Here is a 23821-nt window from a genome sequence, read left to right as displayed (position 1 = left end):
AACTTTAGGTTATGGTGATAAACTGATCTGTAGCATAACCCGTGGCCTCGGTTAAACTGGAAGGTGACAATTTGATTGCGAGTTGAAAAATCCAACAAACGTGGCATTACAAGACTGACTATAATTCTTGTAACTTCATAAATTTTTCCCATATCGGATTCTGACAAGTGTTGTATGTCCAATTTGCTGACATTGTGGGTCAAAGCAGAAGGATGGTATCAGCAGGTATTATTTTGTAATACTTCCATAAGGAAGTGCATAAAAACGTAATTGCACAAAATCTTGTACTAGTCAAGAAAATAAAAGGGTAAAACTACCTACAAAATAGTAGAAAACAAACTAACTAACAAGCAAACTGTTTACTCCACAGTACCATGCCAAATATGTTCTGCCAGCAACTCACCTCGTAGATTGCTACAAGATTATCAGCCGACATATTTGAAGAAGAAATATTATCCCAGATAAACTCAACAGTTTGCTCGCTAATTTTTTTAAATGGGCATGTAAGCTCCTTAAATAAAATGAGAGAAACATCGGTTGACAATCTATAGAAGAGAAATGAAGAGCTGCCTGGATTAAGTGACGATCTAATTTCCTTAGCGAATAAGCATACTTCCACCTTCCAGACCTGGAGCAAAAGGCTTCTGAGGAGACATGTGGAGTTCAAAAAAATACACAAAATCTGCTCCAAGATGCAAGAAGTGTAGCAAACCCAGAACTAAATGCAGCACACAATTTAGTATCAGAATCTGCAGTGTGGGGTCAGGCAAACCCCGACCCAGAGCCACACTACAGCTGCTCACAAACGATGAATCCGCCCACGACAAGCAGGACGAGGCCCGTCATTTCGCGGCGTAGCTGGCTGCCGAAACTGGCCGACGCGCGGTGCTTGCTGCGTGCCAGTTCCACCAACGGTAGCACCAGGTGCAACACGTCCGGCACCATGAGACCCAAGTCACGGACCACCTGCAGAACATCAAATACAGTACAAATTCAGCATTAATCTTCCAGTCCGCAGTGGGCTTAACTAAGTTTTTATAGCTGCAATATTTTTGTGTTCGAACATCCCCTATAATTTTGTAAGGGTGCATCGGCCAGTTCAGTAACGGTTTACACGACACAATTGCGGTGACTCGGAGAATTTGAGAGTTCCTCGTACAGTTTTTGTGACAAGCAGTTTTGATCAGATCATTAATACCTTCTGAAAGGCAAGCTGTCACATATTTCATACACCAGTGTGGTCCTGTCAATCTACCTCAGTTTTGTAACTGCAAAAACATTTATTTGGTCTTGTGCATTATTTTGTAAAGCTACGATATCCGTCAGATTATAATTTGTTTTCATAATTTTTGTTCAAAACCTGTATATTGAATCAGACGATTTGTTTTGCACCATTAAATGTTCAATTAGAGTTTTTGCAATCACTACACTCAAGTTTGAAACTTAACTGACACATAGAGGAAAGCGCCCACATGACAATGTCGGGTGTCAATGTAACTTTGCACACGTACATACCGTCGGTGGCGATGTAGATGACTGAAGATGCCATTCTCCGTGACAAGTCGAGGCTGCATAAGGGGTGTGAATAGTGTCAAATGTCGAATGATTACTGCAAAGGACACAAAGATGCTGTGCACTGATGTGTGTGGTATCAGAACCTGACACAATCTGAAAGGGACACCATCTCGGGTCACCATTTGGCTGACCAGTCGAATTGTGCAATATCTAGATTTGTGGGGCATCCGATTATGACAGTGGCCCGAAGAACACAGTGGTAGGAATACTCGGTGCACTCAGTGCCTGTGAACAGATAACAGAATCCCTGCAACATTGGCCAGAGAGCGGCAGTAGCCGGACTGGAGACTTACCGTACCACGCGTAGGCTGCCGTTAACATCACAATGCAAACGATTGCATTTCAAGTGGTGCCTTTACAGGGAATTGTGGACTGCTGACGAATGGCAGTGCATTCAATTCAGTGACAAATCACAGTTCTGCACTACCCTCGTTGACCACCGTTAGTGACAATGGCAGCGATCTGGAGTGAGCTCTAGTTCCTTGAATGTTTTAGAGGGGCACAGCAGAAGTACTCCTGGCATCACAGTGTCGGATACGATTACACACTGCGGATAGTGCAGATTGAGGGAACTACGATGGCAGAATGGCATTTCACAGACTTCCCGCATCCTCACGAGTTACCTCTCACGGTGCCATTTTTCGACACGGCAATGCCCACAGCTCTCAAACTGTCTGCGAGGTGTCGAGGTACTCCTGTGGTCGACAAGAAGCACAGATCTGTCCCCGATAGAACAGACGTGTGGGACCAGTCCCGGGATGTATCTGGGAGATCGAAGACCAGCTACGACAGCTGTGGGCCAGCTCGTCTCCGGAGAGGATACGACGGCGTTACAACACCCTTCCCGGCCGAATCGGTGCACGCATTCACACCGTAAGGGACGCAACACCGTACTGTGTGCCGGTGTAAGCTGTCACTGGCACACCAGTCGCAAAAGGTGAAATGCGAAGATCGACTAGTAGGTGCCGGATCGAGTGCACGTTTCTCGAGAGAGGCCAGAGAGACACCTGCAAGCAACACACTACCGACGTCCTCTCGACAGCAGGTATTTAGGCTGCCGTCTCTGACTGGAGGACCTCAGTCACTGACTCACTCTACAAGTTTGCCTGCCATCTGTTACACGCAGAGCGAGTTTAGTTCATCACCGTCTATGATAGTACGTAGCAACCAGATTAGTGACTATTGTGGGACTTGTACTTTACCAGCAGTGAGACTAAAGTTTGTAATAGCGAGATTACCGATACTGTCTGTGAGATTACTGTTACTGATGAGCTTGTACCACAACACGTGGACTCTATTCAAGTTATGTAAATATTCATGTAAATAAAGAACAGTATTAATCCGTGTGTGCATTTGTGTTGTAGAAAGACTATATCGGCTACCCATAACAACATCCTCTCCCTCGCTTCCTTCTGGTACGAGACTCTACATATTGATAAGTGAGTTCATAGTGCCAATTTCTTTCTAAATTTTAATAGCGAGGTGTAACACATAATTGTAAGCAAAATCATGGGTTACACTGTCTGTCCTTCTCAATGATGAAAGATAATTGTGATATTTATATTTTTTTATTAACAGTTATGGACAGTATATTGTCAGAGAAATGGTTTATTATTATGTGCAGGTAATACGGGCACAGCATATCTGTGAGAAGGTGTGATAAATTTAGTGTCTCCACCTGCTATGGGCCACTCATTCTTAGATATCAAGGCTTGAAGGTGTATTGTGGTTATGGAAGAATGGTGCTTACACTAACAATAGCTTCATCATAAAACCAAAAACCAAAGTTTTAAAAGTATCATTTTGTCATTTGTTTTTGGGACATTTTGATCTTTCAGAATATGTTCTTGTTGTCGAGTCAAATGAGACACAATCTTTATAATTGAGGCAGTTGAGTAACGATTGTATGATATTTGATGACAGTTATCTGTCAGTGTAATTATGTGTTTCATTTCACTATTAAAATCGGCAATATGAACCCACTTATCAATAAGATGTTGCACCCCTTACGGTATGAATGCACACACTGATGTGGTCGGGAAGTGTGTCATACAGCCGTTATATCTTCTACGGAGGCAACCTGTGCCACATTGTTGTAACTAGTCCTTCATATCCTGGATGCTGGCACTGAGACAGAGTTAACGTCCAAGCTGGGCCCACTGTTCTATCAGGAACAGTTCTGGGCTTGTTGCTGAATGGTGTTGAAAGAAGATATATCTTTCATCAATATGTATAACTGAAAAGGATCCCAGTTTTCATTCAGCCTCTAGCATTTAAGACACTGCAAAGGAAAAGATGTCCCCCAAGCAGAACACATGCTTGGCTATCCAGATTCTTATTAGCAAGTCCTAATCATAATTATTACATTGGTACACAAGTTCATAGTGTTTTTGTTTTGCATGCTGGTATTCCATTTATCAAATGCCATTTTTTATTTGTTGTTTATTGGAGTTTACATTTGTCATTTAGTCATTTAGAGATAGTGCGTGGGGCTGTGGACACTAGAAAATGGGAGTGCCAAGTGGAGAAATCAGAACATTCCCAACATATTCTTCTGTTTGAATTCAAACAGGAGTGACAGCAACGGAAGCAGCCACAAACATTTGCGGCTCATATGGGGATAACGCCACTGGACAGAACACAGCACGAGTAAGGTTTTCTCATTTTATGGAGGATCGTTTTGATATTAGTGACTCTCCACATTCAGGAAGACCTTCAGGATTTGATGAAGATGGTTTAAGAACATTAATCCCCAACTATACACGTCAGTGTATTCAAGGACTGGCAAATGTGATGAACTGTGATCATTCCACAATTGTGCGACATTTGTATGCAATGAGGAAGGTTCAAAAATCAGGTGTATGTTTTCCTGATGCTGTAAGCTAAAATCACAAAAAATCTGTGGGTGGCTATAGGTGCGTCTCTGCTTGTTCATTGGCTCATGAATAACACTGACCATTCCTATCTTGTATCATTCGTGGTGATGAGAAATGGTGTCTTTATGCTAACATAATGAAAAGAATGGAATGGTCGAGTCCAAACAAAGCAAGAACTCCACATACAAAGACCTGCATGCATCCGAAAAAGTTAATGTTATGTATCTGGTGAAAAGGCAATGATGTAGTGTACGACGGATTGCTTCCCCAAGGTGTAACCACCACTGCTGACATCTACTGTCAACAGGTGAGATGTGTTGCAGGTGCAAACCAATAATAACGACCAGAAAAACTGCGCAAAGCGATGCTTGTTCACACCTACAACACCCCCACCCCCAATATTCTCCTACTCGGATAAAAACCACTATAAAGGAGTTGAGTTGAGAGGTCATTCCACACCCACCTTATTCACCAAATCTTGCACCCTCATATTTTCAGTTTCTCTGCTCTCTGTTGAACAACTTTCGGGGAGCTTCTTTTCCAGATGAAAACACACTCCGAACATGGCTCGACAAGTTCTTTGCCGCAAAACAACACAGTTTCTACACTTGAGGAATCGAAAAGTTACCCCAGCATTGGCAGACTGTTGGAAATAATAAAGGAGAATATTTATTGATCACTAAAGTCTCTGTTATGTGTATCTGTTGTGTCTATTAAACTTACTGAAATACACATCAAACTTATGCACCCACCTAATAAATTCATGACCTATTCTACCACGGAAAATATACTATGTATGAGGACAGTTCAATAAGTAATGCAACACATTTTTTTTCTCGGCCAATTTTGGTTGAAAAAACCGCAAATTTCTTGTGGAATATTTTCAAACATTCCCGCTTCGTCTCGTATAGTTTCATTGATTTCCGACAGATGGCAGCGCTGTACGGAGCTGTTAAAATGGCGTCTGTAATGGATGTGCGTTGCAAACAACGGGCAGTGATCGAGTCTCTTTTGGCGGAAAACCAGGGCATCTCAGATATTCATAGGCGCTTGCAGAATGTCTACAGTGATCTGGCAGTGGAGAAATGCACGGTGAGTCGTTGGGCAAAGCGTGTGTCGTCATCGCCGCAAGGTCAAGCAAGACTGTCTGATCTCCCGCGTGCGGGCTGGCCGTGCACAGCTGTGACCCCTGCAATGACGGAGCGTGCGAACACACTCGTTCGAGATGATCGACGGATCACCATCAAACAACTCAGTGCTCAACTTGACATCTCTGTTGGTAGTGCTGTCACAATTGTTTACCAGTTGGGATATTCAAAGGTTTGTTCCCGCTGAGTCCCTCGTTGTCTAACCGAACACCATAAAGAGCAAAGGAGAACCATCTGTGCGGAATTGCTTGCTCGTCATGTGTCTGAGGGTGACAATTTCTTGTCAAAGATTGTTACAGGCGATGAAACATGGGTTCATCACTTCGAACCTGAAACAAAACGGCAATCAATGGAGTGGCGCCACACCCACTCCCCTACCAAGAAAAAGTTTAAAGCCATACCCTCAGCCGGTAAAGTCATGGTTACAGTCTTCTGGGACGCTGAAGGGGTGTGTCCTTCCCCATGGTCAAACGATCAACTCTGAAGTGAATTGTGCTACTCTTCAGAAATTGAAGAAACGACTTCAGCGTGTTCGTAGGCACAAAAATCTGAACGAACTTCTCCTTCTTCATGACAACGCAAGACCTCACACAAGTCTTCGCACCCGAGAGGAGCTCACAAAACTTCAGTGGACTGTTCTTCCTCATGCACCCTACAGCCCCGATCTCGCACCATCGGATTTCCATATGTTTGGCCCAATGAAGGACACAATCCGTGGGAGGCACTACGCGGATGATGAAGAAGTTATTGATGCAGTACGACGTTGGCTCCGACATCGACCAGTGGAATGGTACCGTGCAGGCATACAGGCCCTCATTTTAAGGTGGCGTAAGGCCGTAGCATTGAATGGAGATTACGTTGAAAAATAGTGTTGTGTAGCTAAAAGATTGGGGAATAACCTGGTGTATTTCAATGCTGAATAAAACAACCCCTGTTTCAGAAAAAAAATGTGTTGCATTACTTATTGAACTGCCCTCGTAGCATTCATTGATCAACCAAAATACACAGACAGATGAGAAAAACACTCCAGTAAATGTAATCACTGAAATAACATCACCTACCCTATCAACCCCAGAAGTTTCATTTCGTTTCCTCCTCATCTTTTTCTGGGTGGTAATGTAGCAAGTTATTATAACATAACATTCGTTGCAGAAGGCCGGCAGCCATTTGGTACGGTGGCTGCAGGATGTCTACATTTTTTGTCGCTTTGCTCAAAGCGCAGGTGACGCTGCTTGCCGTGAGAACTGCATAGCGTAACAATCAGTCAATACAAAGATTCATACCCTCTACAAATCTAAATAATCGATATTACTTATTATCCGGTTTTGTTCAAATTTGGTATACAGTCTTTTGTAATTAATGGAATGATGCTGTCCAAATTTCAGATTTTTATTTATTAAAGTGCCGGACATAAAGAAAATTAGCTAAAAGTCCTAAAACCAATGCTTGTTTTTTTTTATAACCATGTTAGGAACAAATATGAATTGATTTGCATTATCATCTGAAGCCATTACAAAGTTACCAGTGCATAAAAATCAGTTAATTAGAATTTTCTTTTTTAACACTTTAGTCACTGTGCATTACGTATGGTAATTCAAAAATTGGTCAAAATTATTATTTGATTATAATTTGTTGTGTGAGTGCATGAAAATGATTGAGAGAGTGAATGTGGGACATACATTAAAACTTAGTATGTCATTTTTCATAAAACCTTGTACAAATGGTCCGTGAGAATGTCATGGTGCAACCAAGATTCAGATCATGTATGTCGGTGTGAGCTTGCTTTTGTATAAAAGGAGCCAGAATCAAAGTTAGAGGCGCAATAAGTTTATTTATCAATTTGGAGAATAATTTATACTTCGCTTATTTTGATTAAACAATATACTAGAAATTGAAGTTTTATTGACGTTATTGATTGGATAAAGCAAATTTTGCTGCGAGAATGATCTGGAAGGAACATTCTGATTGGTCGTTTTGATCAACAGCCAATCAGAATTAAGATGTTCCCGTGCGAATATAGTGGAGTGGGCAGTGAGTAGAATAGTTCAAGATAGTCACTTGCTAAGTGGCTTACTGACAACACCATGTCGGATAGCTCCATAAAAACACTCTGGAAAATGAAGAAATAGTGAGTTAATTTGAACTTTCTGGTCGTAGTAACAATTCTGTGTGGCATGTTTTGTGCTCTGCACGGAATACTTTGGCGAGCACTTCTTTCAAAGAAGACCACTGAAACGACCGAATGTTTAATTCATGAATAGTTGTGAGTCGGTACCTGGTAGAACGTGAAAATTAGTCGGGTCGGACTGCTTTTCGAGTGAAACTATGTTATACAGTGAATGATGGAGCATTACCATAGTAAATACGGACTTGATAGCCATTTCATGTGTTTCCATATGAATAAAAATTAGATTCAATCTAATTTTAAATGCTTTCTGCAAGTAGACTGCATCATCCAAATGCCTGATTTTTTAAAATGAACTTTCAGCAGCCTCTGTGTGGTAGGTATTAGGTAGTGGTTTCATCAACACTGCTTTACATTGCCTAGCATGTATCTGCCACTACAGAATGAAGGGACGTTGGAAAGAAGCATATCGAGGTAGGTGGACTTTTGATAAATGAAAGAGAGAACGCAGACAACCAACCCCTCCCCGCCGCAATTGGTGCATTTAGTGTCCAGGAAATGTGAAGTTCAAGTGAGTGCAAACTTTAAAAGCAGTAGTGTAGTTAACCCGATAAAAGAAAGATCCACACAGGCATAAATGAACTTTAATAGAAAGACAGGGGAGCCATTGTGATCAAGGGAAAGATGATTCAGAAAGGACAGCGATAGCGAAGTGGTAGATTTAGCGGCTAGAACAACCACAGGAAAAGACGGCTGACGATGTCGGCAACAGCTGAAGATTGCGTCACAACAATCAACAACAGCCAGGAGTCTGTGGCAGTTGGCTGTAGTGGACGGAGTGTGGACCCAGAAACTACATCTGCGGGGGCAGAGCTTGGCGAACGAACCAGCTGAAACATCTTGCCATGTTGACAATGGTGTGTGCGCGTGTGTGTGTGGGGGGGGGGGGGGGGGGCAGGGGGGGGGGGGGGGGGGAGGCACGCAAAGAAACTTGTGAACATGGCGGAAAATAATAACCATGCTATAGTAGATGAGAAAGGGGAGGTAAATTTGAGGAAAGTGATATATGCAGATGATGCCGTGGCTGGTGAATTTAGTTTTGACGCATCACAACCAAATGATAGTGGCTTGCCAGATTCAATGAGTGTTAATCATGGGACAAACAATGAACAGAACACAATGGAAATCGATGTTAAGTCTACACCGTTTCGGGTTCAAAGGTTCTAAAGGGAATCGAAGGTTGAAAACTCCACACCTATTCCTATTTGGGAGGAAAAAGTGAAGCAGAATCTAATGTTAATGTTAAGTTTACACTTGTTATGGTTACAGAGATGAAGCAGGAACCTGTGTCAATTGCTTGTGACAGAAAGATAGTGTTTCAGAAATGTTAGCAAATATTTTAAAACATATGGGGGATATGAACACTAAAATGAATGGGTTGCATACTGAAGTTAACGTGTTGGGTTCTGATATGAACACTAAAATAAAGGAAATGGGTTCTGATATAAAGAACTCTAAGTTCTGAAGTTAATCAAGGGTTCACTAACATGTCAGTAGAAATGCAATCCAGAATGGGAAACAAAATTTCTAAATTAAGAGATTCATGGAAAAATGATATGATTTTGTTTAGGGACATTCTAAAAAGTGAAATTAGTAAAGTAAAACAAGAATGTAATAATGCTGTTGTAACAGTAAAAAATGAACTGACCTCTCAGATTAACCAAGTTGCTGATGACAGCAAACAGTTAAGGGAACAAGTATATGCAGAGTTAAATGAAATGCAGGAACAAGTAAATAACGTGGAAAAACAATGTGAGGATAGTCACTACAATGGAAAATCAAATCAAGGAAGGAAAGGATGTGTGTGGGAAATTTGGTGTGCAAGTGGCTGCTAAATTTACTAACCTGGAAACTAACATAAATCAGTTTAGTACAAGTGTAGATGAACAACTGTGTAACCATGATGGTAGACTAAAAAGAGTAGAACAAAGTGTTACTAACAGTAGCGGATATGTAATATCTAATGGTGTGGTAGAAACCTCAGAAATTGAATATGTGGAACATTGGCAGTTTTTGCGATTTGATCCAAGTAAAAATGTACATCCTAAAGAATTTTGGGGTGATTTTGAGGATGTTTGCTCAAATTATGGAATGCTAAGCAAAATCTTGGTTTCATTAAGTCAAATTTGATGGGAGAAGCTAGAGTATGGGGAAACTGGGCAGTAGACAAGTATGACAAGACAGAGGATTTTAAACAGGCATTTATTGAGGAATATTGGGGCAAATGGAAGCAGATACAAGTTTTAAACAAATTTTGGTCAGGTGAAAAATAGGATATGAGGAAAGATATTATTAAGAGGTTTGTGCAAAAATGGGTCACAACTATGTCATATTTGAGCTCTAAAGTGGAGACAGAACAGATCATTATGGGGATAGAGAATAAGTTGCCTTTGTACTGGCGTAATAAAATAATATCAGCACCTAGGGATGATACTGATAAATTTATTCATTATCTTGAGAGGGTAGAAAATATTTTAAAGGAGGAGGAGAATGCCAGGAGGAATTATAGACCTCCTAAGACAACTGAAAACAGAACCGAGGCACATGTAACTAAAATAGGAGTGCAAAGATCCAGTAATTGCAGAGGCAGGTACCGAAGGAGAGGGGGTCCTACTGAAAGTAAATATAATGACAGAGACCGAAACCTTGAATATAGACAGCAGCAGTCCACTGACTGGGCAGAGTGGCGCACACCGCCAGCAGAAAGGAATATCTGTGGCAATGACCGCGTATGGGGAGGCGGAAAACTAATGGCAGTCTGTAATGATGCTAGCGTTTTCAGGCTGCGGCACCATAGGCTAAAACCACAAGCAAAATCTATTGTAAGGCAGCCACCAGCTGAACATCTTGTGGGTGGTATCGTAGAAACATGTTGCAGAGGAGAGGGACATTGTTGAAAATTGTATTTTTCAAGGAAGTAGAGTAGATTTTTGCAAAAGAAAAGGTCATAAAAGCAATTCCAGGAACCACATTAATGAGGAACAGCTATTAGAAAATAATGATTCAGAACAGGGTGTTAGTGTGAGTGAGCACTGCAATGCAGATGAGGAGCTTACAGTAAACTGTGGAGTTAGCACTATAATGGGGGAATAAGTATGAGAGGTACCTGAGGAAGAATATAGAAGGGCAGAGGAAGTTTTACAAAGATTAGAAGGAGTAGTTCCTGATTAAAAAGGAACAGAAGTGGAGCAACAACACGATAGGAAGGGTTGCAGAATCTGATATTATTATTAAAGAAGGAGAGAGTTTGGAGAAGTGTTTTGATTTGTCAGTAGTGGACAGACTAATTAAAGTGGCCACAGTTGGAGAGGAAGAAGACTCCTAATTGCCACAGAAGGTGTAGGATTCAATAGAGGTGATGTAGTGCAAGATTTGTTAGATGAACCTAATTCTGAAGTCAGAGAGAAAACTGCAGGACAGCCTATAATAGAAGTTATTATTTTTAATGAGAAGGTTCCTTGTTTACTGGATAGTGGTTCCAATTTATGTGCAGTGTCACAAGGGTTTTGTAAATGTTCTGCCAGCTAATAAGAATGTGGTTATAATGCCAGTAAGTGGCATAAATATTATTGTAGCCACAGGGAAAAGTAAGAAAGTAGCTAAACATGAAATTATGCTACCTGTCAGGATCAGTGATGTACAATTGGACCAAAATTTTTTAATAATAAATGGCTTAAGCATGGAAACGCTGGTGGAAGCAGACTTCTTACAAAAGTACAAAGGAAAATTGGATTTTGGACATAATGAAGTGGTCATTGTGGTACAGGGAAGAATAGTAGCTATTCCTTTTATTGGAAAAAGGCAATATGAATCCGACGAGCAAAGTGATGTGCCTATACATTACTGCAGAAAGAAAGACGATATTTTGGGGTATAATGAGTGTGGCAAAAGTAAGGAAGTAGATCCTTCTGAGGTAAAGGGATTGCAAAATATCAGTAACTGGAAGAAGTACATACATAAGGATGATGGGGACAGTAGTAACTAACTGACCTCAGGGGATGCGCATTCTTAGCATCGTCGGGCGTTTGACGAAAACCTGGCATCCTGAGTTGTTGGCAATATTATTTCCTTTTCTTTTTGTTTTGTATTGTCAACGTAACTCTTCATCATTCGGAACTTTTTTGTTATTTTCTCTGCGTCTTCCCTATCGTAGTAAATAAGGTATATAAATGTACACAGAGTGTAAATGCCATCCAAAAATAAGAGAACTGGTAAAAGAAAGATAATTCTGGAGGTATATGATTACTAAAGACTAACACGAATGAATGTGGAATGAAAGTGATGTAGTAAGGTATACTGGAAAAAATAAGGTAATGTGTCTCCTTAATGTGTGTTTTCTAAACCAATTTCAGAACACATAAAAATGATGTTGGAAGATGTTTGTGGTAAGAGACATATGGAATGTGTCTAGTAGAAGTAAGTAAATAGATTATGTATCTGATGTTTCTTTGAGAGCCACTTAAGTTGGCATAAATATTTTCAACATTTTCAGTAATTTTGCATTCTTTGTGTATAATAGCTTGTTTTATGTAAAATCAGGAGGTATTTAATAAGAACTGTAAGGTAAATATTTTTTCTGAAATGATAAGCTAAAGAAGATGTTTATAAATTTTTGAAAAAAAAATTTTTTTTGTTTGCTTAAGAATTCTCTCACTATAAAATGCATATAATAATTTTTTGAAAAAGAGTAAAGTCATAGTGCCAATTTGGTTACTGTTGCTATTTTTTAATAATGGTTAATTCATTATTTACTGGAAATAATTAGTACTGTATAAGACTATTTGAGAAAAGATGTTGAATTTCAATGAATATAGAGTTTTCTTGGAAAAAGGTTTTGTGAAAAGATGCAGTAAATTTTGAACACACTAAAATTCTGGAAGGTTTCTTGCAAAGCTTTTCCTTTAGATATGAGGGGGAGGGGGGGAGGGACGAACTATGATATGTGTAAAGTTAGGGTGCAGAAACTAAGAATGGTGGCTTAGACATACTGTATTTTGTAGGTATGAAATTTGGAAAAACCTGATACGAGACTATAGGAAACCAGGTGTAGGACTGATGACTGGATGCTGTATCACAGTGAAGTGCATCTAAAGCAACCGAAGTGTAAATGTGATAAAGAAAAAATGTTATACCCCAGTGCTGCTACAGAAAGTGGTGGTATTTCTTCTTCTTCTTTTTTTTTTAAATAAAGGACACTCCCCTAAGCGAAAATAATATAACAAAATAAACATTTCATCTAAAGCAATGATTAAAGCTAGGGTTATCCTGCTAGAAAATTTTGTGAAATAATAACATAGTTAAATTTGTCAATTCAGTTAAAGAATTCAGTAATAACATTACCATTATAAGAACCTTAAATATACTTAAAAGTAATTTTAGATTCATAAGGGGTGTGTAACATAGCAAATTATTACAAGACGACATTCGTTGCAGAAGGCACACAGCCATTTGGTATGGTGGCTGCAGGATGTCTACGTTTTTGTCGCTTTGCTCGCAGCGCAGCTGATGCTGCTTGCCGTGAGAACTGCATAGCGTAACAGTCAGTCAATACGAAGATTCATACCCTCTACAAATCTAAATAATCGATATTACTTATTATCCGATTTTGTTCAAATTTGGTACACAGCCTTTTGTTATTAATGGAATGATGCTGTCCAAATTTCAGATTTTTATTTATTAAAGTGCCGGACGTAAAGAAAATTACCTAGAAGTCCTTAAACAAATGCTTGTTTTTTAAAAACCATGTTAGGAACAAATACAGTTTGATTTGCATTATCATTTGAAGCCATTACAAAGTTACCAGTGCATAAAAATCAATTAATTAGATTTTTCTTTTTTAACACTTTAGTCACTATGCATTGTTGTTGTTGTTGTGGTCTTCAGTCCTGAGACTGGTTTGATGCAGCTCTCCATGCTACTCTATCCTGTGCAAGCTTTTTCATCTCCCAGTACCTACTGCAACCTACATCCTTCTGAATCTGCTTAGTGTATTCATCTCTTGGTCTCCCTCTACGATTTTTACCCTCCACGCTGCCCTCCAATACTAAATTGGTGATCCCTTGATGCCTCAGAACATGTCCTACCAACCGATCCCTTCTTCTGGTCAAGTTGTGCCACAAACTTCTCTTCTCCCCAATCCTATTCAATACTTCCTCATTAGTTATGTGATCTACCCATCTAATCTTCAGCATTCTTCTGTAGCACCACATTTCGAAAGCTTCTATTCTCTTCTTGTCCAAACTATTTATCGTCCATGTTTCACTTCCATACATGGCTACACTCCATACGAATACTTTCAGAAATGACTTCCTGACACTTAAATCAATACTGGATGTTAACAAATTTCTCTTCTTCAGAAACGCTTTCCTTGCCATTGCCAGCCTACATTTTATATCCTCTCTACTTCAACCATCATCAGTTATTTTGCTCCCCAAATAGCAGAACTCCTTTACTACTTTAAGTGCCTCATTTCCTAATCTAATTCCCTCAGCATCACCCGACTTAATTAGACTACATTCCATTATCCTTGTTTTGCTTTTGTTGATGTTCATCTTATATCCTCCTTTCAAGACACTGTCCATTCCATTCAACTGCTCTTCCAAGTCCTTTGCTGTCTCTGACCGAATTACAATGTCATCAGCGAACCTCAAAGTTTTTATTTCTTCTCCATGAATTTTAATACCTACTCCGAATATTTCTTTTGTTTCCTTTACTGCTTGCTCAATATACAGATTGAACAACATCGGGGAGAGGCTACAACCCTGTCTTACTCCCTTCCCAACCACTGCTTCCCTTTCATGTCCCTCGACTCTTATAACTGCCATCTGCTTTCTGTACAAATTGTAAATAGCTTTTCGCTCCCTGTATTTTACCCCTGCCACCTTTAGAATTTGAAAGAGAGTATTCCAGTCAACATTGTCAAAAGCTTTCTCTAAGTCTACAAATGCTAGAAACGTAGGTTTGCCTTTCCTTAATCTTTCTTCTAAGATAAGTCGTAAGGTCAGTATTGCCTCACGTGTTCCAGTGTTTCTACGGAATCCAAACTGATCTTCCCCGAGGTCACTATGCATTACGTATGGTAATTCAAAAATTGGTCAAAATTATTATTTGATAATAATTTTTTGTGTGAGTGCATGAAAATGATCGAGAGTGTGAATGTGGGAGATACATTAAAACTTAGTATGTCATTTTTCATAAAACCTTGTACAAATAGACCATGGTAAAGTTATGGTGCAACCACGATTCAGATGATGTATGTTGGTGTGAGCTTGCTTTTGTATAAAAGCAGCCAGAATCAAAGTTAGAGGCGCAATAAGTTTATTTATCAATTTGGAGAATAATTTGTACTTCGCTTATTTTGATTAAACAATATCCAAAAATTTGAAGTTTTAATGACATTAATTACTATCAGATTACTGATTGGATAGCTTTTCCACGAGAATAATGTGGAAGGAACATTCTGATTGGTCGTTTAGATCAACAGCCAATCAGAATTAAGCTGTTCCCGTGTGAATATAGTGGAGTGGGCAGTGAGTAGAATAGTCCGAGATAGTCACTTGCTAACAGGCCTACGATAACACCATGTCAGATAGCTCCATGAAAATATTCTGGAAAATGAAGAAATAGTGAGTTAATTGCGGTTCGAATACCTCGTGACTGAAGCGGCTGTAGTTACGAACATTTTAATGAAAGTTTGGTGTTTCTAAAATAGTTGGAAAGTTATGAGCTTGTGAAGTTTCTGGTCGTAGGAGCAATTCTGCGTGGCGTATTTCGTGCTCTGTACAGAATATGTTGGTGAGCGCTTCTTTCAAAGAAGACCACTGAAATGACCAAATGTTTAACTCAGGAACAGTTGTGGGTCAGTACCTGGTAGAACGTGAAAATTAGTCGGGTCGGACTTGCAAAAATTCTGGCTGCTTTTCAAGTGAAACTATGTTGTACAGAGAGTGAACTTTGCATGATAGAGCATTACCATAGTAAATACGGACTTGATAGGCATTTCATGTATTTCCATATGAATAAAAAGTAGATTCAATCTAATTTTAAATCCTCCGAATGCCCGTTTTTTTAAAATGAACTTTCAGAAACTGATTTCCAACTAGAGTTACCCGGCCTCTGTGTGGAAGATATTAGGTAGTGGTTTCATCAATGCTGCTTTACACTGCCTAACACATATCTGCTGCTACAGAGTGAAGGGAAGTCGGAAAGAAGCATATCGAGGTAGATGGACTTTCAATTAGTGAAAGAGAGAATGCAGATGACCGACCACGCCCCGCCGCAGGGTGCTTCTCTTTTTTTTGGTCCGCCATTTATTTACAAATACAAAAAATTGTCAAATCAAGGTCTATAAACATAAAAACATAATGTGAATTTTAAAATTTCCCGGCAAATCAACTGTTCAAACAAATTTCAGGCTTGCAGCCGGTCGTCGTCCAATACTTCGCACAATATTTCAACTGGGCACCTGCCAATCATCTTCAGGTGAGCCATCGCAGACTGCGGCCGCTCACCTGAAGATGACTGGCAGGTGCCCAGTTGAAATGTCGTGTGAAGTATTGGACGACGACCGGCTGCAAGCCCAAAATTTGTTTGAACAATAAAAACATAATGCATAAAAGAAAAGGTAGCATTCTCATGCCATCTGTGGACTTTGGCCAGCAGAGACAGGTAAGGGTAAGATTCTATACGTAGTAGCAATATTGATATCTGTACCCATACAATACCTGTTAGTGCTATAGAAATCATCGTCTTAAAGTTACCTCGAGAACAAAAGTTCCTACAACGGAAGAACATTCCTGTGCTAAACAACTGTAGAAATGAGAAATTACTGGGCCTTGCAGCTCGGAAATGACCACAGTTTCTTCTATGTTGTAAATGAACTGGCTATGAAAGTACAGCTGCAGGGTTCCAAGACTGTCACTGTAACAATGCAATTAATTTTTTTATACATACCCTACACACCACTCTGGAGTGCAACGGCACAGGATACAGTACGGATGTGTGCTGTTAATAGTGAGAGGCATGTCCCTATGTAGCGCTTACTGATGAATAACACTCAAAGTGGAAATATCATATCTGTAATTCCCAGATATTGTCGCCCTTCCTATGTTTACGCACACAGCGAGCAATGTATTTGGGGACAACACAAGTCTTCTGCACTGAATGGTGGTCACGCTGATTTAAAAGGGCACGCCGAGAAGAAATACCTGCTTGGACGTAGTAATGGTGTCTCTGGAGTGTGACATGTCACTGTAGAAGAAAGCTAACATTCCTGGAATGTACATACGAGAATATCAATTGGATAGATAAAAAAAGGGATCTAGTTTTGTCAGGTAGTCTGGAAGCAGCAGTGCTGTACTTTTTCATTAGGTAAGTAATATATGGATGATTAAACAGAATTAATGGCATTGGCTGCTTATTTAAGAACAAGTAAGCAAAAGCATATTAAATGTATTGTATGGTGGCCAGTGTTATTGTTTTAAACAAGGAACCATCTGAAGATTGGAGAAGGAGTTCAGACATTTGTTGAATTAAGTCATTTGGACACTGGATATGCACATGACTAAATAACATTGCAGTACCTAGGACTGCACCACACATTTAGGTTTCTTCCCACTCCAGCGGGATATGGGGTTTGGTGTCAATGACTATTTCAATGTCTCTGTTGAGGGGTAACATATCACTTTGGAGAAAATGATGTGTTATGATCTCTGTCTCTCTAACCCACAAAGGTTAGTTAAGATCTTGAGTAAGCATCTTGTTATTTCAGTAGTAAATAAGTGTTTGCTTTGAACCACATATTGTGAGGGAAATTTTCTGCAACCCCCCCCCCCCCCCACTCCCCCATGAAATGAGAGCATAAGTGGACACAGCATATCTCATATCTGCAAGGCAGGGGCAATGGGCACCTGGATTACTGTGCATGGAAACACCTGCTGATCGGAGTAGTTATTCCATGAAAACACACAATAATCATTACATCTCTTGTCAAGTGAAACCCAGGGAGGACATACGGAGTGAAAATGACATAGGCATCTTAATATGTATTGTCAGCTTTGTTAAAGTTGTATGCTGCAGTGAAATCTAATGTGGAATCTATTCCATGGAGGTGAAATACATGTGCAATAAATAAGCAGCATGTGAATTTATTTTTTCGTGCTACAGCTGGTGTTAGAGATTTCCAGCTGGTACGGACCTGACACCTTCGAGAAAGAGTCTGTGACCTCGATATAGCAGGATATAGCAACACAGTCAAGTCAAACAATTAATATAGATAAGTAACCGTGACCACAAAAACTTTTACATAGTCCACCTCCATAAGATTTCTGAAGAACAGCAGGCATGTTACATCGCACTGTTTGTTGCAATTTGTGTAATCTCCTCTTTGTAGTGCCTACAGGAGCAATATGTGGGGAGCTGAATGATATGCCTATACTCTTCGCTTAATTCTGGTTTCTGAAACTTTCTAAGTACGCTTTTTCAGGATAACTGGCATTTATCTTCAGTTATCTCCAACTCAGCTTTTTGAGACTTTCCATGACATTCTCCTACGAGTCAAACCAGAGAACATTTGTGTCCCACACCCTTTAGTGATATTGTAGGATGAGTCACATGATTGAACTCTACAGACTGACAGCCTCTTCTCAGTAATCTACTAATGAATCGAATTCTGCCAGCTGCTGAGCCTACGTGATCATTCCATTTCATCTTTCTACAAATTGTCATATCCAAAATTTTGTACGTGTTGACTGATTCCAACTCTAACTCACTGATGCTGCTGTCCTACATTATTATTAACACATTTATGTGTTTTTTTAAAGTGCACAATTTTACATTTCTAAACCTCCACAAGTTGCTCATCTTTTCACAATTTTGAAATATTATCAAGATCTTACTGGATATTTGTGCAGCTCTTTTCACATAGTACTTCATAATAGAAAATGGCATTCAAATTATGGGCTATGTAGTATTTTTTTAAAATGATAAAAGGTACACTGGTACAAGCAAATAACATTATTTCATTAAATTCTGACAGCAGTTGTAATGAGTTATCGGCTCTTTCAGCCATCAGCTGGCTAAGTGAATCTGAGGACGGTCATCTGGGGTTATGTGGACACAGGAGGTAAATCCAGTGGAGATGGGCAGGCCAATTTGAGAGTCTAACGCCAGGATCAGATGGACAGGACAGATATGAGGCAAGATGGGCAACTTGCCACAAGTCGGGGCTTTCCGTACAATCATTTCTACCCGTCGAGGAGCAAAAGTATTACTTTTGGCAGCATTAAAGTTTTGCTTGATCTAATAAAGCTCCAAAAGATCTGAACACGCCAAACTGTCTGATGATGATCACACTGACAATTTTCAGCTGTTCTGGCAATAAAACCCAGATTATGATGACAATTTTGCTCTTTTGTATTTTCAGTATCTTAATTAAAAAGCTTACTATGTATATGCAAATGTGTGTAGTTGCGTTAACAAGAGGTACCTGAACTGAAAGGGAAGAGGGTAAGTCAATAAGTAAGTTGTCTGTCAACTCAGCATTTTCAGACTTTCCGTGGCATTGTCCTACAAGTCAAACCAGAGAACATTTGTGTCGCCTTTAACAATAACGTGCTTTCACCTCACTACAGTTCTTGTGCATTCACTTTGTTGGTTCAGTGAATACCTCTATTTGTACTGATTTCAAAGTGTTTTATTTTGAGTGTCCCATTGTTTGTATGCGCCATGAATAAATGCAGAGAGCAATTCATTTTCTTTACTCTGACAGGACTAAAAAGTAGAGATTATTCACAGAATGCAGCTGTATTATGCTGACATGTCTCAGTGAACAAGAAATTTACAAGTGCATGAATCACTTTAAAAGTGGGCATTTAACTGTCTTCAACAAACTGTGTTTGAGTTGGTCATCCACTTACAAAACAGATATGAACATTACAAGAGCAGAGCAAATAATTTGTGATGATCTTTGTGTCAGAACTGATAGTACAATACATGATCTGAAGACTGATAAGAGCGGTATCCAGAAATGCAGTCCACCAACAATACAGCCCATTTCTGTAGGTTGCTGAATCACGGGCTTGCTGGGGCTGCATCATTGAGGAAAAAAACACAATAGTCTGGATGGACCAAACAGCACCGTGTTAGTGGGAACCAAACAACAGTTCAGCACAACAACAACAGCAATGGTTTGTCGTCACAGGAAACTATGGCAGCCGCCACTGAAACTGGCAGCACCCGCATTGCCAACATGCAGCATTTCCGTCACCAGCAGGCGGCCTCGCAATTACAGCGCTACTCCACTAGGTCACGTGTCCACAATTAACTCTCTCAACAAATTTCTCACAGATTTCCTTTACTGCTTATTTAATGCACAGATTGAACAATATCGGAACGTGTTGCATCCCTGTCTCACTCCATTTTCAACTATTGCTTCCATTTATACCCTTTGGCCCTCAGAACCACAGTCTGGTTCCCATACAATTTATAAATAACCTTTTGCTACCTGTACTGTATCTCTGCTACCTTCAGAACATCAAAGAATGTCTAACTGTGATTATGAGATTCAAAAGCAGAAGTTCCGACATTAATCAGAAGAAGATCGTACACCAATAACTGTTTACGGACAATTCCTTACTCTAATCACATCCTCTATCATCACGATATACTCTACTGACGCTTCAACTTACCTGGTGAGTGTGACCCGCACCTCGCACGAGATTATCGACAAACTGGTCACGTGCACCGGTAACGAGATGCAGGGTCGCGATTGCCGCCACTCCGAAAGCTGCTCGGGGCGTCACAGAGAAGCTGGCATCCGCCATGCGCAACACGAGGGCGGTCGAGGCCAGCTCCGTGACGGTAAAGAACAGCTGGTGGTTCCACTGTGAGTAGAACTCGTCGTTCCAGTAGTTTATGTATGCCCACCTGCGGGAGAAATGTAACAGAGTAACAGTATGGGGAATTCCACAAAAGAGAAAAGGGGAGAATGGAATAAAAGTGAACACACACAGTAAAAAATGCCAAGAAATGCAAAAGTGACACGCTGTAACATGGAGCTGACACCACATCATCTCTGTGCTAGCAAACAGTCTGCTGACTATTAAAATTTCAACAGTTGGAAGGCAATATGCAATACCCACCGCATTGATATAAAGTGTACTACACATTTTGATATGCAACTGAAGGGCTCGGTATATGCTAATGTGCTACAGCAGACTGTAACTATCGTACTCAAACTTTGTCATTTCTCTTTAAATGTGAGCTGGACATTACACTAAAATTACACCATTTCTCTTTGAATGCAAGCCAGAAGTCACATTAAAAATTATGACATTTCTCTTCGAATGCCTGCTGATATGCAAACAAAATGAATGGAAACATTTTTTGTAGTACTCTCCTTGCGATAACTAGACACCGTGGTAAGCCATGCTATGATTAACTCAGAGAAGGGATGCAGCTGTCTGTTATCGACTGTGTGTGCTCTGATGCTACTTCATCCCTTTGGTACTATCCATCAGAGCTCCATTGCTCACAGCAGCAGGTCAGTATTTCTCTTTAAAGGTGTATGTTAAGTACTCTGCACGCATAAAGTATGAGGGATTTTTGAGCAGCACGTAACATAATGGTACCATGGACCATTGGTAAGTTGCACTGACTGGCAATTCATCGGCTCAAGTTCGATTCCCGCTGTTACTGTCTTTTTTTGTTATTCTTGGCAATATTAAACTATTAATTATAAAATTTAAATCTATTTAACAGTTCATTTTACATACATAAAATTAATATATTCAGACAGTTGCCAGAGACTGAAGAGTGTGTGTGTGTGTGTGTGTGTGTGTGTGTATATCATCTATTTTTGACAAAAGGCATACTGGCCGAAAGCTAATTTCTGACAAGACTTTTTGTTGTGCCTATCTGCGACTAAGCATCTTTGCTATATGGTGAGTACTAACTTTCCTTTTCATAACATTGTTAATATATTCAGTTAAATTATGATTACTACCCTTGCAAGTCAAAAGGCTATGCCAGCACATTATAGTACACAGGTAAAATTTTGCATGAGCCGCCACTAGGGTTGAGAAAAACCAGGGTATTTTTTAAAAAACCAAACCACTGGGTAAAATTAGGTTTTCATGAGGAAGCTTGGTTTGTTTTCTTTCTTTCTTTATCTTTTTCTTTCTTTCTTTCTTTTTCAAAACACTAACTCATTTTTAGAACTACTTTATTAGTGCAACTTTTCTTGTCCTGCCAGCACTGCATCCACTGAGGGACTCTACTCTACCTACAGGCTTGTTTGGTCAAAATTAAGAACTAATTACATTTAGGAGAGAAAAGACCCAAGAAATTAGTGAAAAACTATAAATTTCTGAAGCTTCCAAGTAGTAGTGAACTGTACTTTACAGTAATTATGATTCTACATTAAGTTAATAGTTTTTTTCTGGAAGTGTTAATGTTATTTAGCTGTGTTTCTTCTATTGCAAGAAATGTTAAAACATAAAATTAATAAAATAAGTTCTTGTAACAGTAAACAGCTGCCTTAATTAAATATGATATCTCTTTTAATTTGTGTTAGGCTAACTATGTAACATTTTGTACATTAATTAAATTTTTGTAATTAAATATACTTGGGTTTTATTGTGTTTTTTTGCAGTTAAAAAAAAGATTTTTTGGGTCAGGTTAAATTACAACCCTGGGCACCACTGAGTCTATTTTTTATTTTATTTTACGCATCTAGTTCTATAGGACCAAACTGAGAAGCAAATCTCCATGGTCATGGAATGTGTCAGTACATGAAATTACAGCAGAAAAGTAATAACAGACAAAATAAAATGTTTATGAATCCTAAAAAGACATAAAGTTGTAAAATTATGTAAACACAATCAACAACATAACACAGGAATCAGCTTAATTTTTCAAGGAACTCTTCGACTGAATAGGAGGAGTGACCCATGAGGAAACTCTTCAGTTCAGATTTGTGCTAAACTCTCCAGTTCAGATTTGAAAGCACATGGATTACTGGTAAGATTTTTGAATTCTTGTGGTAGCTTATTGAAAATGGATGCAGCAGTATAGTGCGCACCTTTCTGCACTAGAGATAAGGAAGTGCGATCCAAATACAGATCAGATTTCCGCCAAGTATTAATTATATAGCGAGGCCAATGTCAAAATTCAGATTAGTGAACAGGGGTCGACAAGAGGTTCGCGAACTTACACCACTTATTGCTCGAACTGCCTGTTTCTGAACCAAAAATACCCTTTTAGAATGGGAAGAGTTATCCCAAAATAAAATACCATACGACATAAGCAAATGAAAATAAGCAAAGTAGACTAATTTTTGTGTTGAATGATCACTTACTTCAGATGCTGTTCGAACAGTAAAAATGGCAGTATTAATTCTTTGAACAAGATCGTGAACATGGGCATTTCACGACAGTTTACTATCTATCTGAACACCTAGAAATTTGAACTGTTCAGTTCCACTAGTCATATGCCCATTCTATGAAATTAAAACGTCGGGTTTTGTTGAATTGTGTGTTAGAAATTGTAAAAACTGAGCCTCACTGTGATTTAGCATTAGTTTATTTTCTACAAGCCATGAACATAAGTCATGAACTGCACTATTTGAAACAGAGCCAATGTTGCACACAACATCCTTTACTACCAAGCTAGTGTCATCAGCAAACAGAAATATTTTAGGATTACCCGTAATACTAGAGGGCATATCAGTTATATAAATTAGGAACAGGAGTGGCCTCAACACAGATCCCCCCCCCATTTGACTGTACCACACTCAGGCCCCAATCACAGCCATTCTCAACATTGTGAGTAATGATCTTTTGCTGTCTGTTATCATACTGAAAGGTGCTACTCCCCGTATTCCGTAATGGTCCAACTTCTGTAGTAATATTTTGTGATTAACACTACCAAACAAACGCCTTAGTTAAATCAAAACATATGCCTAGCATTCGAAACCTTTTGTTTAACCCATCCAGTATCTCACAGAGAAAAGAGAATATAGCATTTTCAGTTGTTAAATG

General features: G+C 39.4%; 1 protein-coding gene across 1 annotated transcript in view; it reads right to left on the bottom strand.

Moving 5' to 3' along the window:
- Positions 1-747: 747 nt before the first annotated feature.
- LOC124719101 overlaps positions 748-23821 on the bottom strand; it is a 47933-nt gene continuing 24859 nt past the window's right edge. The window contains exons 3-4 of the mRNA XM_047244793.1: positions 20471-20708; positions 748-966 (exon numbers count right to left, since the gene is read on the bottom strand). Coding sequence (XP_047100749.1) covers positions 790-966; positions 20471-20708 — 415 coding nt within the window. The 3' untranslated portion in view covers positions 748-789. The remainder of the gene's footprint in view (positions 967-20470; positions 20709-23821) is intronic.

The sequence above is a fragment of the Schistocerca piceifrons genome, chromosome 10, assembly GCF_021461385.2.
Source record: "Schistocerca piceifrons isolate TAMUIC-IGC-003096 chromosome 10, iqSchPice1.1, whole genome shotgun sequence".
NCBI classification, from domain to species: domain Eukaryota; kingdom Metazoa; phylum Arthropoda; class Insecta; order Orthoptera; family Acrididae; genus Schistocerca; species Schistocerca piceifrons.
Note: the sequence above shows the minus strand (reverse complement) of the source record. Positions and strands in the feature narration are given on the sequence as shown.